This window comes from Pelodiscus sinensis, chromosome 7 (genome assembly GCF_049634645.1).
Source record: "Pelodiscus sinensis isolate JC-2024 chromosome 7, ASM4963464v1, whole genome shotgun sequence".
NCBI classification, from domain to species: domain Eukaryota; kingdom Metazoa; phylum Chordata; order Testudines; family Trionychidae; genus Pelodiscus; species Pelodiscus sinensis.
Window position 1 is genome coordinate 57,733,773 of NC_134717.1, and position 17,580 is coordinate 57,751,352.

The window sequence follows — 17,580 nt, forward strand, 5'->3', positions numbered from 1 at the left end:
GTCTACACTAGCCCCCTAGTTCAAACTAGGGGGGCTAATGAGGGTGACTGAAATTGCAAATAAAGCATGGGATTTAAATATCCCGCGCTTCATTAGCATGTTCCCGGGCGGTCGCCATTTTGGCAACTGACCAGCCCGGAATAACTACCCGCGTCTACACGCGACAGTGAAATGGGAGTTCGAAGTAAACCCCTAACTCGGATTAGCTGTTACTCCTCGTGGAATGAGGTTTAACAGCTAATTCGAGTTAAGGGGTTTACTTCGAACTCCCGTTTCACTGCCGCGTGTAGACGCAGGCAGTTATTCCAGGCTGGTCAGTTTCCAAAATGGCGACCGCCCGGGAACATGCTAATGAAGCGCGGGATATTTAAATCCTGCACTTCACTTGCAATTTCGGTCGCCCTCATTAGCCTCCCTAGTTCAAACTAGGGGGGCTAGTGTAGACGTACCCCTTGTCTGTGATTCCAGTCGCTTCCAGAGAAAGGTGCAAGAAGCACCATAGTGGACAATAAACCTGCCCAGAGGGCATATTTCTTCTAAATATCCATCAATTGGATATTGGCTTATAACATCAAGGAATAAGCCCTTTCTTCTGAATGTTTGTTTTTTTCTCTCCAAAGAAACGGTGGATATTTTTGTCATTCTGATGTAGGGTTAATCTGTTTTTTGAATTCTTCTAAAATCTTGGCCTTCAAAGTACCTCGTGAGAGCAGCATTCCATTGGTCGAAAATAATTTCCTTTGGTCAGTTTTAAGCTTGTTGCTGTTCAGTTTATTTGAGTGCCCCCTTCCTCTGTGTTATATGAGCCAGAAAACAGGAAAACCTGAATTACCTTTCCTATTCCATTTGTTGTTTTGTATTCCCCTATTTTAGAGAGGCAATAAAGTGAGGATAAACTGCCTTGATCATTTCAATCTCTCTTCAAATGGCAGATTTTTTATCCCTCTTCTTATTTGTGCCACTTATATCTGCTGTTTTCTTTATGAGTTAGAGTCACCAGCATTGAACACATGGTTAAGAGCGAGGGCATCCCACTAATTTACATCTTTTAATACATTTAAATACATAATTATTTTTAAACTATAATTTGTTAACGCATCTCAACCATGTGGTTAATTGTTCTTGCATTTTGCAGATAAGGCTGGATTTGGAAATAACTTCACCACAATGGACAACAAGTCTACAGCCCAAAGTGTGGAAGGTATCATTGTCAGTGCAATGTTCAAGTCACTGATCACTCGCTGTGCTTCCACTACACATGAACTGCATAGCCCTGAAAACCTGGTGAGGATTTATGTGCAGGCTTTACAAGCCGAATTTCCTCTCACTCTCATACAGCAGCTGGGCTTGAAAATGAGGGTTCAATTCAATGAGACTTTATTGGCCTGGGTAGCTAGACAGGTTTAAGAAAAAGTCATCCTTCAGGTGTCAGTAGGGCCAATCCTACCCAGCCAGCATCTGATCTGAATATTGGTCACGTAGTTCCACAGCTGAAATTTGGCCTTTGAGCCTCTCTGTCTGCAAATGAGGATTTAATCTGTGTAATTGTTTATTGCGAATTTGATGTTAATGAAAGGAAAACTCTAGCAGCACTAAACCAGGGCTAGGAATAATTGGCTAGATTATTACTATTATCGCACCTGGGATAAATCAGAATAGTTCCATTGCATTCAGTGGAGATATGCTGGTTTACATGATCTAGATGTCACCAAGTTTTGGTAGAAGCTGTGCAAACCTTCCGAGAACAGTCTAGCTAGGTTAACTCAAACCAGACCTGCTGTGTCTCTGTGTTTCTCCCTTGGAACTCTTTCTGAGCAAAGACTTTGAATTGTACTACACTAATATGTAGCTTTGGGAAGAGGGCAAACACCTATTATGGGCTAAATTAGGAAGAAAAGGCATACAAGGGTATGTCTAGACTACACGCTTTTGTTGACAGAAGTTTTGTCAACAGATACGTCGACAAAGCTTCTGTTGACAAAGAGCATCTAGACTACATTCAGTTCTGTCGACAAAGCAAGCTGCTTTGTCGACAAAACCCTGTAGTCTAGACACAACCCTACAGGCAATAACACCTTCTGTCGACAGAACTCTGTCAACAAAAGGCGTTATGCCTCGTAAAATGAGGTTTACCAGCGTCGACAAAACTGCTGAGTTCTGTCGACGTTATGTCGACAGAACTCAGCGGTAGTGTAGACGCAGGTATAGTTTTGTTGACAAAACTCTGTAGTCTAGACACACCCCAAGAGAAGATGTATGCCTCTCCAGGGTAAAGAGTAGGTGCTTGAAACCCCAGTTCAGCAAGGTACATAAGCACATGCCTAACTTCAAACATGAGAGTAGGTCCATCAAATGATCTGAATATTGGTCATGTAGTTCCATAGCTGGAATTTATAGCATAGACTGAGGGATCTCAGGAAATCTCCTGAAATACTAGTTGAGTCCTTTGGAAAGGTCTCTCCCTGAAAGATAGGGATATCCTTTCCATACCAACTCCTCCCAGGGGCTACAGTTGTACATGCAAATGTACTGAAGTAAACAAAAATCTAACTGTGAGAGCTAGACTGGTAAATGTACAAATCATTCCTCCCTATTGCCGTGACATAATCCATTGAAATAATTTAAAAAAATCTGAAATGCCAACAGGTTTCAAAGCATGGTGTGCAGTTTTGTGTCACTCTGCTTTTTTCACTAGGATTTGTCATGCATTTCAAGACGATAGGTTAGATGAATGAGATAACAGGAGTTTTCAGACTCTGAGTCATGGCTTTTAAGGACAAATCACTAGTTGGCTTGGAGATGCTTGGTTAACCTGCACCACTGCAGGTACAGGCAGTCCCAGCTCCCGTTGGCAATGGATTGCAGTTCCCAGCCCATGAGAGTAGCGGGAAGCAGTGCGGGCTGGGACACCACTTCCTGCAGTTCCCGTTAGCCAGGACCGGAGATTGCCAACGGGAGCTGCAATTGCCCATACCCCCTGGGATGAAAGAGAGTTCAAATCACCTTTGCAGCTCCCAGATCCTGGGATACAGAACCCCTGGTATACTTTTAAACTGCCATAGTCAACTACAGAATATGCCCTCTATAACAATAATAACATGCTTATGGCTTATGATGGTTAATAGATCAACGTGAGGGATAGCTGCAACCTTTCCTTAGTTAAATTATTTCTCTTTAGAAAGGGAAACATTTGGCATTAACAAGAAATCATAAACCTGTAGGTATAGATCAAGTTAGAAAACAGCAGGTAAAATTACTAAGCCATGCAGTTCTTCATGAACTAGTGCGTCATGCTGGCTACATACAAAAAGAATATTTATTACCCTCCCTGCTTATATACCTACTGACGAGTAACGTAACTGACGAGTAACGTAACTTTCTCTCTCTGTGTTCTTTGTCATTCAGGGATTGTACTGTGACATCCGACAATTGGTCCAATTTATCAAAGAGGCTCATGGGAATGTTTTTAGAAGGGTGGCACTCAGCGCCCTTTTGGACAGTGCTGAAAAGTTAATTCCAGGGAAGAAAACAGATGAAACAACTGAGCAGGAGCCGAAACCTCTGGGGAGCAAAAAGTTTGTGTCTGGGAGGGAATTGTGTCTGAATGATTTATATTCTGTACAACTTATTATGCTGAACACAAATGTAAGAAAGTCCAAAGGGTTGTTTGTTTTCATCTTGTTAGGACACGCTAGCACCTAGTGTAAGTGTGGTAGTGTCAGCAGCCACACTTAAAATTAATAAAGTGAGTGAGGCAGCTGTGGAAGTAGCCCATGAAAAATGTGCATCCCAACAGAAATAGCTGATATATAGGAGGTAGGATAGCAAAGCTGTGTAAATTCAGGGGGCAGAAAAAGGGGAGTAGGGGGGAGGTTGAGCGTGAAGGGATGATTGCAAATCCCTCACCTGCCTGGCCTAGTATTAGCATCAGTTGCTTGAGGTGCCAAGAGCTGTTTGTCAGAATGCCTAGGGAGCATGATACAAAAGAAGCCTAGTCCTGATACATTGCTTTATTAACATGAAATGCTGTCCTGTGATTGGGATGTGTCACATTAAAGAATACGTATGGATCCAAAAGGGAACTTCAAATGGAGTTAAATGCATTAGTCTCATGTAAGTGGGCAGCATCAGATTTGTTGCATGGTATTCTTGGTCTCCGAGACATGCAGACCACCATTGAACAAGAGTGACGATGCTTTCTGATGGTCAGGCTTCAAGGCACCTCACACTGAACACCCTCAAAATATAGCTTCCAAAAATGCTTTTAGCTTTTGTAAATAATTAGAGTCCTGCATGGGACTGGGACTGCATGGTCCCTCAGAACCTGTTGCCATAATAGTGGGAGCACGGTTTTTAAAAGCCCTACACAGGGCCTTAATCTTGGCCTTAATTCCCTGTGCCCGTACATTTCTGCTGTTGATATGTGCGTAGGCTGAAGGCTGTTATAATGGAGGCACACATCTAAATTTGATCTGCAAAAGCGCTGGATTCAGTGATCAGGGAACAACATTAGGTATACGAGATGCAAGATACGCCACCTGTTAGATTTATTTGCCCATCTGTGTTGTCTTCATAGATCTGAGGTGGGAAGTGTTGTTATTGACAAAGGCCAAGCATCATCGGCTCCTGATGAATGTCGTAGTTACATCTCCAGCCGTCCTCAGCAGACACCAGAGCAGTAAGTAAATAAATGTGTTGTACCTCAGCAGTTCCCTTTGTGGTAGCAGCAGTCAGCTGCTCTTTTAGGCTTCCTCTTTGAGGGTGATACATGAAATGTATTGAGCATTTATTTAGCTGCTGCTGAACTTAAAGGTTATGTCTAACAATTGCCCATTTTCAATACCACCTAAAGGATAATGGCTTAAATTTGATTTCAGAGGAAGATTAAATTAAAACTGGTGCTACAGGCTATTACAAGAGGAAGGCAGCACAAAATAAAATTGCAACAAAATTTGTCAGTGCATTTTAACAGTGACAGAGCAAAATATAAAACATTTATTCGCACTACCACAGCAATTCCCTGTTCATGCATCCCTGCTCCAAACATGATGCCAGGTGGTATCATGTAGCTCTCAATGTTCTTAGATGTTGCTCCTGCAGGGAATGTCAAAATTACACTAGTAGGAAAGCTACATGCCCCTTAATTCATTCAATGGTCAGTTAATTTCCCACCCAGTTGGGTTGTTGTACTTGACTCAGCAGAGCTGCACCACCATCTTTCTTCTTCTTCTTCTTCTTCTTCTTCTAATTTTGTAGTTGTATGTAATGCCTAGAGTTATAATCTGGGGACCTATTGTGCTAGGTTTTATGTACATACATACTGGAAAGGTGACCTCTGCCCAAGGAACTTAGGGTATGTCTACACTACAAAGTTAGTTCGAACTAACAGACGTTAGTTCAAACTAACTTTCATAGGCGCTACACTAGCGCTCCGTTAGTTCGAATTTAATTCGAACTAACGGAGCGCTTAGTTCGAACTAGGTAATCCTCATTCCACAAGGATTAAGCCTAGTTTGAACTTACTAGTTCAAATTAAGGGCTGTGTAGAGGCAGCCGGACCCCCACCACTGAGCTTTCCTTTCCCTTCCTCCCTTCCCTCCCCTTCCTGCTCCCTCGTCCTAGGTTTCCCTCTCCCACCCTTCTTCCTCCCTCCCCCCACCCCAGTTATGTAAAATAAAATGACATTTTTGTTTGAAAAACAGGTGTCTTTATTTGACAGTAGGTAGGGAGGGGAAAGGAGAAGGGGGGTAGGGTGGAAGAAGGCCCCAGTGGGGCATGCAAGGAAGAGGTCAGTCCTCCTCCTCCACCAGGAAGCTCTCCCGCAGGGCTTCCCGGATCCGGACGGCCCCCCGCTGGGCTTCCCGGATGGCGGCGGTGCGGGGCTGACTGTAGTGGCCAGCCATGCGGTCAGCCTCAGCCATCCAGGCTGGCAGGAAAGCCTCCCCCTTTCTCTCACATAAATTGTGGAGCACACAACATGCTGCCACCACGGGAGGGATGTTGTGCTCGGCCAGGTCCAGACTGGTGAGGAGGCATCGAAAGCGGGCTTTCAGTCGCCCGAAGGCCCCCTCCACCACGATGCGGGACCTGGTCAGCCTGGCATTGAAGGCCTGGCGGGAGGGATTGAGGTGCCCCGTGTACGGCTTCATCAGCCACAGCTGCAGTGGGTAGGCGGCATCCCCCACCAGGCAGACGGGCATGTCCACGTCCCCGACCCTGATGTGGCGGTCGGGGAAGAAGGTCCCGTCCTGCAGCCACTGGCACACGGAGGAGTTGCGGTACACCCGGGCGTCGTGTGCTTTGCCGGACCAGCCCACATTAATGTCCGTGAACTGGCCCCGGTGGTCACACACGGCCTGCAGGAGGATGGAGAAATACCCCTTGCGGTTGACATACCGGGACGCCTGGTGTTCCGGGGCACGGATGGGGATGTGCGTCCCGTCGATGGTCCCCCCGCAGTTGGGGAAGCCAAGGGCGCTGAATCCCCAGATGACAGTGTCCGGGTCGGCGAGGCGGACCACCCTGCGGAGCAGCACCCGGTTGATGGCCTTGACCACCTGCGGAGAGAGACACAGCAAAGCGCCAATCAGTGGGGCGCCCAGGTGACTGGGAGCGTTCGTGCCCTGGCAGTGCCCCGCACCCCACTCCTGGAAGCAACCCCCCTGGCGGCGTGTAGTATGGCCGGGACAGACCGACCCCTCCGGTGTGGGGCGCTTTCGCCTCCTCCCGCCCCCCCTTTGTCCCTGGGGCGGCCCATCCCCTCCTTGCAGCCCCCCTCCACCCCCAGCGCAGTGGCCGACGAGTGCCATACCTGCATGAGCACCACTCCGACGGTGGATCTCCCCACGCCGAACTGGTTCCCGACGGATCGGTAGCTGTCCGGTGTGGAGAGCTTCCAGAGGGCGATGGCCACCTGCTTCTGGAGGGGGATGGCGGGCCTCATGCGAGTGTCCCTTCTGCGCAGAGCAGGGGCGAACCACTCGCAGAGCTCCAGGAAGGTGTCCCTCTTCATCCTGAAGTTCTGGGTCCACTGTTGGCCTTCCCAGTGCTCCAGGACGATGCGGTCCCACCAGTCGCTGCTGGTGTCCAGACGCCAGATGCGGCGGGGCACGCCGGTGCCAGGGCGCCGCCGCGGCTCCTCCACGGCCCCCAGGGCGGCCAGGCAGAGAGGCAGGGGGCTGACGTGCACCAGGTGGTGCCAGGCAGCCTCGAGCCATTGCTGGCAGGCTTGCAGCAGCAAGTCCAGAAAGTGCACCAGAAGGTGCAGGGCGAGCTCTGGCTCCATGTTGCCACCTGCGGCGGCGTCCCCGAAGGGAAGCACCGACACAGACAGGCACAGAGACCAACGCTTTGCTGCCCTCGGCGAGGTTGGCAAGCAAGCAGGAAAAGCTGAGAACCGGCTGTCCAGGGGGGGTCCCTTTAAGCACGAGCTTCAGATAGCCTCAGACAGCAGCCACACAAAGCAACTACTGTCCTGATGCCCTGCCAGAACCGGTTTCAGCCAGCCTTAAATGCGCCCCTGCGTCCAATCAGTGTGGACTAGATGCGTTAGTTCGAATTAGCTTAGTTCGAATTAGCGCTGTAGTGTAGACGTACCCTTACAGTGTAAAAATAAGTAAAATTACTGAAATTTCTGAAGAGAACCCTCCCGTTTCTGTATCTGCATCTTCATCTTTTTTTGAAGATAGTGGAGATGTGTGAAGATGAGTGTCTTTAGAAAAGATAGTAGAATTTACCTATATCACTTGTTCTCTGAAGACCTAACAGATCTTTTGAAGCTATTCATATCCTGTGGTGGGACAATAGGCCCCAGCTGGGATATTTCTCTGTCTTTCTCGCAATCTTTCCTCCTCGTCCTCCTCCTCCTCCTCATCTACTTGAATCTGCAGAGGATCATCTCTTTTTCCATGCAAATGATTATGTAATCACAACATACGAACATAAGAATGACCGTACTGGGTAAGACCAAAGGTCCATCTAGCCCAGTATCCTGTCTGCCCACAGTGGCTAGCACCAGGTGCCCCAGAGAGGGTGGACCGAAGACAGTGATCAAACAATTTGTTTCCTGCCATCCCTCTCCAGCCTCTGACAAACAGAGGCCAAGGACACCATTTTATCCTCTGGCTAATAGCCTTTTATGGACCTAACCTCCATGAATTTATCTAGCTTCTCTTTAAACTCTATTATAGTCCTAGCCTTCACAACCTCCTCTGTCAAGGAGTTCCACAGGTTGACTACACACTGTGTGAAGAAGAACTTTCTTTTATTAGTTTTAAACCTGCTACCCATTAACAAGGGCAACATTATGGCTTCATTGCGAGATCAAATGGGAGATGGATTGTGAAGGAACCCAGCTGTGGTTTAAGGGGAAATAGCATTTTCTAGTTAACAAGTGTGGTAAGAGTAGTTAAATAAAACAAATGAATGGTGAATTGATTTATGCTTTTAGTCTGATTTAGCTGGAGGTTTTGCCCAGTCTGAAGGTCATGAGCAAACTCGGGGCTCTTGAAAAATCTCATATTGCTAGAAGTGTTTCAACTCAGCTAGTTTTTGTGGTGTTCTAGTTTTATTCTTTACTCTTAGAAACCTGTCATAGAAGACTAATATGTGGCCTGAGAAGTTTTCTGTAGGCATTGCTTTCCCATTGATAGTTAAATCATCATGCCGCATGCCCTGGGAGACTGATAACCCACATGTTTAAATGACATGCTGGTGGTGAGGTAAAACTTTTCCTACCATTCCAAGTAGTGGGCTGGGAAAGATTAAAAACTGTGGGCCAAGAGACATCACAGATGGGGCACATTACATTGCCTGCACTAGGGTGGAATGCTGTACTCTGGAAGTGGACTTATGCCAGAGGTTATGTTGGATGCAGCGTAGGTTTAGTACATAAAAGCCCTGCCAGGAGATGCATTAAGTCAACTCTCTCCCAACGAGTTTAGCCACTTCCTTTCCCTGGCTAACACTGCCCAGCTTTTGATACATTTTGGGCTCAAATGCATCTTCTTGCAGTTAGGATTGTGAGCATCTTCTATGGATAGTCCCCCATGAAGGACCCAGTAGCCTGGTTTATGCATCTAGACCTAAAAACTAGTTCGAATTAGCATTTTGCTAATTCGAACTAGCATGTCCACATTGAGTGGACACTGAACCGAGGTTAAGAATGGCTGGAAGCAGTGCCAGCAGGGAATCAGATTAGGACTTAGAGTGTGGAGCTGCTGCCTCAGGCTAGCCGAGGGCTGTGCTTAAAGGGACCCAACCCCCACCCTGGACAGACAGTTCTCAGGGGTTCCCCGCTTGCAAAGCAGTCCTGGCTAGCAGTGCCCTGAGTGCCCATACTCGGCACATCACAGCATTTGGCCATCGGCCCGGCTGCACTTGCCGCAGGCTGCCATTCAGGAGGAGGGATTAATCGGGAGGCTGCAGGAGAGCTTCCACCCCAAGGAGCCTGCAGAGCCATCCCAGACCTCCCATCGGGGCTCGTGCTCCATTCCTCCCTCACCTCCTTCCACTTACCCCTCCCTAGCACCCCTTCCTGATTTACAAAATAAAGGACACATGTTCAAAAATAGAAACTCTCTTTATTGAACAAAACTCAGGGAGACTGGGAAAAGGAGGTGGGAGAGGGGAAGAGAGAGGTTGGGAGAGGGGAGGGCAACTAAAATGATCAGGGGTTTGAAACAGGTCCCATATGAAGAGAGGCTAAAGAGACTGGGACTTTTGAGCTTAGAAAAGAGGAGACTGAAGGGGGATATGATAGAGGTCTATAAAAGCATGAGTGGTGTGGAGAGGGTGCATAAAGAAAAGTTCTTCATTAGTTCCCATAATAGAAGGACTAGAGGACACCAAATGAAATGAATGGGTAGCAGGCTTCAAACTAATAACAGACAGTTCTTCTTCACAAAGCAAATAGCCAACCTGTGGAACTCCTTGCTGCAGGAGTCTGTGAAGGCTAGAACTATAACAGAGTTTAAAAAGAAGTGAGATAAATTCATGGAGGTTGGGTACATGGAGTACTATTAGCCGGGGGGTAGAAATGGTGTCCCTGGCCTCTGTTAGTGGAAGGCTGGAGATGGATGGCACGAGACGAATGGCTTGGTCATTGTCTTCGGTCCATCCCCTCCAGGGTACCTAGTGTCGGCCGCTGTCGACAGACAGGCTACTGGGCTAGATGGACCTTTGGTCTGACCCAGTACGGCCATTCTTATGTTCTAAGCTCAGGGCTCAGGGTCGGGGTGTCTCACTGGACCACCCCATTTTAATGCCAACCTGCTCCTGGGTGGCCAGGCTGGCAGCTATCCTGCCCTAGACGGCCACTTTCCTGTGCCTAGTGCGGAGGTTGTGGATGAGGTCCACGATCTCTGCGCTAGCCCAGGCGGGTGCCCGCCTCTTGCGGACCTGGGCAGGCTCCTGAGAACCGCCAGCCTGGTCCCGGGAAGAGGGGGAGGGCTGGGTGGCAGCAGGTGGCTGGCTCGTGCCATGCCAGGTGCAGGGACTGCTGGCTGGGTGCTGGCAGGCTTGCACCTGGAACGGGCACCGTAGCCAGCCCGTGCCCCTTTAAGGGCTCCGGGGCCGGGAGGGGGGCATACGAGTTTCCTTGGTGGTGCCCAAAGTGGCCACCAGGGAACGCTAGGGAGGGCTAGCCTCCCACTAGTTCGAATTAAGTGTTTACACAGCCCTTAATTCGAACTACTTAATTCGAATTAGGCGTTAGTCCTTGTAGAATGAGGTTTACCTAGTTCAAATTAAGCGCACCGCTAGTTCGAATTAAGTTCGAACTTGTGGTTTCTATGTGTAGCGCCTATCAAAGTTAATTCGAACTAACGTCTGTTAGTTTGAATTAACTTTGTAGTGTAGATATACTCTCTCTGACAAGAAATTACATCAAGAAGAATACATTTACATTTTTAGAGTAACAAGTGCCAAGGAACAAAGAGAGGTAAAAGAAGAGGAGAAACTTGTTCAAATGTGCTTAGCAGCATACAAACCACAGTGAGGAATTGTTACCTTTGTGTTGGGTTCTCTTTCAGCGATGAACAGATGCAAGGGGCAGTTCTGGGACGCAAAGACTTCTGGCGGAAGATGTTCAAGTCACAGAGTGCAGCAAGTGATACCAGCAGCCAGTCAGAGCAGGACACATCTGAGTGCACCACTGCTCACTCTGGAACAACCACCGACAGGCGCTCCCGCTCCCGTTCTCGACGGATCTCGCTCCGAAAGAAACTCAAACTCCCCATAGGTAAATGTATGTCCCTTTATTATATTATACTACATGTGCAAAGATAATAGATCTGTTCTGTGTGTGTGTGTGTGTTGGATATTGTATTGCAAAGACATGTAGAATCTGAGTGCCTTTCAATCTTCAGTATATTTATTCTCATTGCAGACTTCTTGAAGTAGGGAAGTGCTGTTATCTTCATTTTACAGGCGTGCCCAAGGGCCACACAGGAGAGACAGTGTTGGAACAGGGACTTTAATCCAGTGCTCCCAAATTCTAAACTAGAACCATCACTGGACCTTCCTTCCTCTCTAAGGGTATGTCTACACTACAAAGTTAATTCGAACTAACAGACGTTAGTTCGAATTAACTTTGATAGGCGCTACACATGCAAACCGCTAGTTCGAACTTAATTCGAACTAGCGGTGCGCTTAATTCGAACTAGGTAAACCTCATTCTACAAGGACTAACGCCTAGTTCGAATTAAGCAGTTCAAATTAAGGGCTGTGTAGCCACTTAATTTGAACTAGTGGGAGGCTAGCCCTCCCCAGCTTTCCCTGGTGACCACTCTGGGCACCACCAGGGAAACTCTTCTGCCCCCCGAGTGCTGTGATGTGCCAAGTGTGGGCACTCAGGGCACTCCAAGCCAGGACTGCTTTGCAAGCGGAGCACCCCTGAGAACTGTCTGTCCAGGGTGGGGGTCGGGTCCCTTTAAGCACAGCCCTCGGCTAGCCTGAGACAGCAGCTCCACACTCCAAGTCCTAATCTGATGACCTGCTGGCACTGCTTCCGGCCATCCTTAACCTCAGTTCAGAGTCCACTCAGTGTGGACATGCTAGTTCGAGTTAGCAAAACGCTAATTCGAACTAGTTTTTAAGTCTAGATGCGCTAATTCAAATTAGCTTAGTTCGAATTAACTTATTCGAACTAAGTTAGTTCGAATTAGTGCTGTAGTGTAGACATACCCTAAGAGAAGCTTACTAAGCAGACTTCAGTAAGAAAGGAAGAATGAATATCCTTTCTTACTGACTCTTCCTGATATTTCAACTTTTACCATCCGAAAACTCAGCCTCACATGTTGAGAATTAAACTATGATCTTTGATGCATGTAGCAAGAACAAGCCTCATCCTTCACCCGTTTCTCATGTCACAGTATGATTGGTTCAGTGCTGTAGAGAAATAAGTCTGTATTACTAATATATGCAGCTTGGAGCAATTTCAGATTTGTCCTGACTGGCTTTATCTGCATCAGGGAACTGGCTGAAACGTTCTTCCCTGTCTGGGCTGGCCGACGGGGTGGAAGACCTCCTGGATATCAGCTCTGTAGATCGTCTGTCTTTCATCAGGCAGAGTTCCAAGGTAAATGTATCATTTCAGATTAGTAGAAAAGATAAAGGGTTAGGATCTGGCTACGTCATAGCAGGGATGTTAAATTGTGTTTAATCAGCTAATTGAGTAGACCACGGGGTGGGGGGGGGGAATGCAGAGCTGCAGTGGGGTTAGCTCCTGGCCCTGGGAACTAACCCTGCTGTGGCTCTGTGTTTTAGATATATTAAGGCTCTCAGGTTCTTAATACATTTAAAAGGCAGAGGCGTAGCAGAGGGACTGGGCGCGAGCTGGGAATCCGCTGTCCCGGCTTGCTCCCAGTCCCCCCTGCTGCGTCCCTATCTTTTAAATGTATTGAGAACCTGGCAGCTCTTAAAACATTTAAAAAGCAGAGGCGCGGCATCTGGGACTGGGCCCGAGCTGGGAATCTATTGATTTCTGGCTTACATCTGGTTCCCCCGCTCTGCCTCTGCCTCCCTGCCCCCTCTTCCCCGAGACAGTGCTGGGGGTAACCAGCTTTTAAGCCAGCTCCCCCCAGCACCAGCTCCCCCCTAGCTGCCTCTCTCTGATAGAGGCAGAAAGGTGGGGGGAAGCAACTAGTCGACTACCCGATAAGCATATGTTTATTGGGTAGTCACTCACATCCATACTTCATAGATCACTTCAGGTCCCAGAGAAAATACTGTGATCAGCATGCATATTGCACCTGATGGGACCCATGGACAAAACCCTTATCAGCTGGGACTTTCAGTAAAGTGCCCACAGTGGTACAGCTCTGTATCTGCGAAAGCTAGGAGGCATCTGTCTTTCCATATTTAGGAACATATCTAATCCTTCTCCTCTAGCCAAGATATTATGCTGAACACTGGGAGGGAGGACATTCTTCCCCTGGGCTATGGAGTGGTAGCACAGCTGCTCCTTGGAAGCTGTTCTGAATGAAAGTCTTTGGTTCTTTGATCCTAGCATTCATCAACCCCAACCCTCACGGAAGTGAAAAGCCAGCAAACCCACCCAGTGGTGGGAATCACCCACTCTCCTCCCTGCCCTGCATGCTTCCATGCACAGAGACCCAGTGAAGCTACCCTCTGTGCCCTATCAGGTTGCTCTCCCTTGTGCAGACCTCCTAAATCCGGCTCCATCCCAAAATCTAGCCAGCATAAGCCCACCAGGGTGGAGGCAGCAGGATTTGTCCCTTAAACATAAAGTAAGACTGGTGCTCCCTCAAGGAAAAAGGTTAAAAGTCTCAGGTGACTTTTCCTCTTCCTTTGAGAAGAGGGAGGAGCAGAGTGGAGAAAGTCCATAATTGGACAGTAATGATTCTCCTTCAGTGTTTTTCTAAGTGGTGTGTGGTGCTGTAGTATAGGACACACTAGAAATTCACTTGAAAAGCAACTTTGGAAAAATCAGGGAACTCCTGAAAGCAGTTTTGTGAGGATGCATGTGATTTGGAAGGCTAAGAGTGGTGAGGCAGTTTGATAGAGTCAATAAGGGTGGCAGCAAAATGGTGTTACTGTAGCAATGAAAAGGGGGAACGTGCATGTAATAACTGTCATATCCAGTAGCATCTAAGGATGTGAACAGGGCTGGAAGCAGGAGCCCTTTGAGCTAGGGGCTGCTTCAACTGGGCTGGAGCAGTCCCCCTCCTGGAATCCCACTTAGTCGGTTAACCAGTTAAACGTTAGATTAACCTAATGTTTAACTGGTTGAGTGGCTAATCGGAATTTTACATCCCTAATAGCATCTTAAGATTTCCTTCTGGAGAAGAGAACTGGGTTAAATGTGCACCATGCTTCATTTTAGTCATAGGCTATCTAGGGATTTGCCATCGTGCCTTCTTTAGTCCTCCATATAAACAGTGTCACAGGAATGAAGTGTCAATGTAATTACCTTATCGTTTCTCCTACTAATTCTTTTCAAGGAGGTATATAGGTCCTCTGAATATACTTAATGTATTTTACTAGTTGATCATACTAGTTCTTCCCTCAGTCATATGTGGATGAAATCTGTGTGAAAGAAGGGGAATTGTTACCTAGACACTTTATAGAATATCTTCAGCTGGTGCAAAGGGGCACAGTTCCAGATGTGTTGCTATAGTAATGTATCACACCACTGCCTGTCCTTACATATGGCATTGCTATGGCAAAGTTGGTAGAGAAATCATAGCACATCAGAACATGAATCTTATGTCCTCACTTGTTCAGGTGAAATTCACTAGTGCAGTGAAGCTGTCAGAAGGTGGACCAGGAGCTGGTTTGGAGAATGGGCGAGATGAAGAGGAGAATTTCTTCAAGCGTCTTGGTAAATGGCGTATCTGCCGAAGATACCCATCCAAGCTTCATCACACAGAAGAAAAAGATGGTTAGAAATGAGGGTTTTCTTTCTTTCTTTCTTTCTTTCTTTCTTTCTTTCTTTCTTTCTTTCTTTCTTTCTTTCTTTCTTTCTTTCTTTCTTTCTTTCTTTCTTTCTTTCTTTCAAAAATTTCTGGCAAATGTGGAGAACATGGAAATAAAAAAATCAAATCTTTTCAAATTAAAGTAATATAACATTTGGACCTTTAAAAAATAAAGTCAAATTAAACCGAATCAGCGCACTTGAAAATGTTATATTTACTTCAAAAACAAAGATTTAGTCCAAAAGAGGGTGTGTGAATCTTTCATTTCATAATTATTATCAGCTCTTTAGTCCAGTTTGTGACCATATAACAATTTTAGCAAGATTCGGCACCAATTGAATGGAAAACTCTATATAAACCTTGTTTTAATTATCTCTTTTCTTCTGTGTTTGCATGTCTAATGTCTGCGTACTATTCGCTAAAGAGATGCTGTCCCTTTTTCTCAACAAAAGAAATAGTTATAATAATATTTGATCCTAATGCAATTTTTAAAGCAGTGATGTTTGTCTGAAGAGTGCTTTAATAAGAGGATATTATATTTTCAAGTATCATGCAGTCATCCAAACTCAGTTCCGAAACCTGATCCTTGTTACCAAGGAGACAAACCTTGTATCTTGACATTCTATTATGTCTGTTTTAAAAACACACACAAAGAGTTTGAGTCCCCTCCTCCATTGCTTCGGCTATTTTTATGGTATATTCCATTCTCTGACATGACGTTTGACATGATCTGATGTTATACCATGGCTGTACATGCTCATTTTGCCATCATAGGTACAGGCTTGCACGGGAATCACAAAGTCAGGAATAGCAGTATCAACCAAGTAGGAGTATGTCTTTCTAATCTTAGCTTCATACAGAAAGTGATAAGGCCTGAATTTTGATCTCACTAACACCACGGAAGCATTTCTGACTTCCAGGGAGTGACCATGCTCCTAATTCGCACCAGTGTAAATGAGATCAGGACCAGGGTCTTGTCATCAAAGATGTCACCGCTTGCTATAAATAACATCTTTGCATCTCCACCCAAACCCTAAGTCAGTAAGAAAGTATCCAGTGTGACAACGCTCCTCCTTAACCTGAGTGAGTCCTGTACTCTCAGGCCGATGACTTGCCTCAGAGACTCATGGCAGCCCTCAGTTTAGACACTGGCTTCCTGTTTGTTGAGCTCATCTCATCATCGGCAAGCATGGGGGGAAAGAGGGGAACCAAACTTCATAGTCTCTGTGGCCCCTGCCAGTGGTAATGGGCAAGACAAACCCTTGTACCAAAGCCAGTCTCTTCCTAGTACTGAAATGGGCAGATTTGGTTCCCCAGGGTTAGCCCCTGGTATGTCGCTATATTTATCTACACCTCCACAGGAACAGGCAGTTGCATTTCCCGTTGGCTGTGGATCATTGTTCTCAGCCAATAGGAGCTTCAGGAAGTGGTGCCCTGATCTGTGCCTCTTCCTGGAGCTCCCACGGCCCGGAATAGTGATCCATAGCCAATAGGAGCTGCAAACATCTCATCCCTGTGGATGAGCAGCTCTCTCTTTAGGACAGGCACTGATTTCCACTAACCAAGCAAATCCTCAGCTAGTGAAAATCAAACTATCTCCATGGAAGCAAAGAGAGATGTGCTAGTTTACCCAGCTGAGGATCTGCCCCATTAGCTGCTGGCAACTTGTTTGCCTTTGGGGATGGAAAGGAATCCGTTTCTGGATGAATAACAATGCCGACTCCTCCTGCTCTCATTGACCTGAATGAGATGGCCAGGCTGGGTAGGATTGGTGTCCCTGGCCTCTGTTTGTCAGAGGCTGGAAATGGGCGACAGGGGAGGGATCACTGGATGATTCCCTGTTCTGTTCACTCCCTCTGGGGCACCTGGCATTGCCCACTGTCAGCAGACCGGATACTGGGCTGGACGGACCATTGGTCTGACCCACTATGGCCGTTCTTATGTTCTTAATGATAAAATTTCCATTCACTTCAGTGGGAGCAGGATGAAGTCCCAGAACAGTAGGGTAGGTCGGGTTTTTCAAACTCTGGCTTGTGGCTTGCAAGGGCAAGCCAGTCGCTGGACATGAGGCACTTTGTTTCCCTGTGCCTCCGCAGGGATGGGCGATCACGGAGCCTGTTGGCTGTGGTCACCATTGCCGGCCAAAGGTTGTTGCGGGAAGTGGTGTGGTCCGGGACCTCTGGGTTAGGTGATCAGACTATAGAAAGAACCCAAAACAGATTGGTGGTTAATGTCCCCCTCCTTTTCTTTCTCCTTGTCCCCCTCACTAGCAAAATGTAGCCCAGAGATAAGACTGCAGGCCAGGCCCTTCTGTGAGGGGGCAAAGAGAGAAGTTGGCCAAGAGTCCGGGGCTGGGGCTCTTGGCTGCCACCGCGACTACTGTAGCAGCAGCAGCAGGAGCCCTGGGCCCTTTAAATTGCCACAGGAGTGTGGCACCGTGTGCTCTGGGCCATGCCAATGGGTGGGGGTTGCCTTGCTCTGGGTGGCACTGAGGGCTGGCTGGCCTCTTCAGCTCGAGGCTCTGCCCCTTCCAGGAGCGTGGAGCTTCCCCCCCTCCCCCTCCACACACACCTTGCCCAGGACCCGTGGAGACCCAAAAATCAAGAATGAGATCCTCACCCTACCCTGACCCTTTTATGCCAGT

At 47.3% G+C, this 17,580-nt stretch overlaps 1 protein-coding gene across 10 annotated transcripts in view; it reads left to right on the forward strand.

Annotated features, from left to right (window-relative positions):
- Positions 1–17,580, forward strand: part of UNC80 (unc-80 subunit of NALCN channel complex) — a 178,480-nt gene that overhangs the window by 50,950 nt on the left and 109,950 nt on the right. For 7 of the 10 annotated variants that reach the window (XM_075933921.1, XM_075933922.1, XM_075933912.1 and 4 more), the window contains exons 16-21: positions 1,136–1,284; positions 3,406–3,575; positions 4,577–4,678; positions 11,031–11,245; positions 12,471–12,577; positions 14,746–14,902. In XM_075933921.1, the coding sequence (XP_075790036.1) occupies positions 1,136–1,284; positions 3,406–3,575; positions 4,577–4,678; positions 11,031–11,245; positions 12,471–12,577; positions 14,746–14,902 (900 nt within the window). The remainder of the gene's footprint in view (positions 1–1,135; positions 1,285–3,405; positions 3,576–4,576; positions 4,679–11,030; positions 11,246–12,470; positions 12,578–14,745; positions 14,903–17,580) is intronic. The other 3 variants (XM_075933919.1, XM_075933920.1, XM_075933914.1) reach the window with 2 other exon arrangements.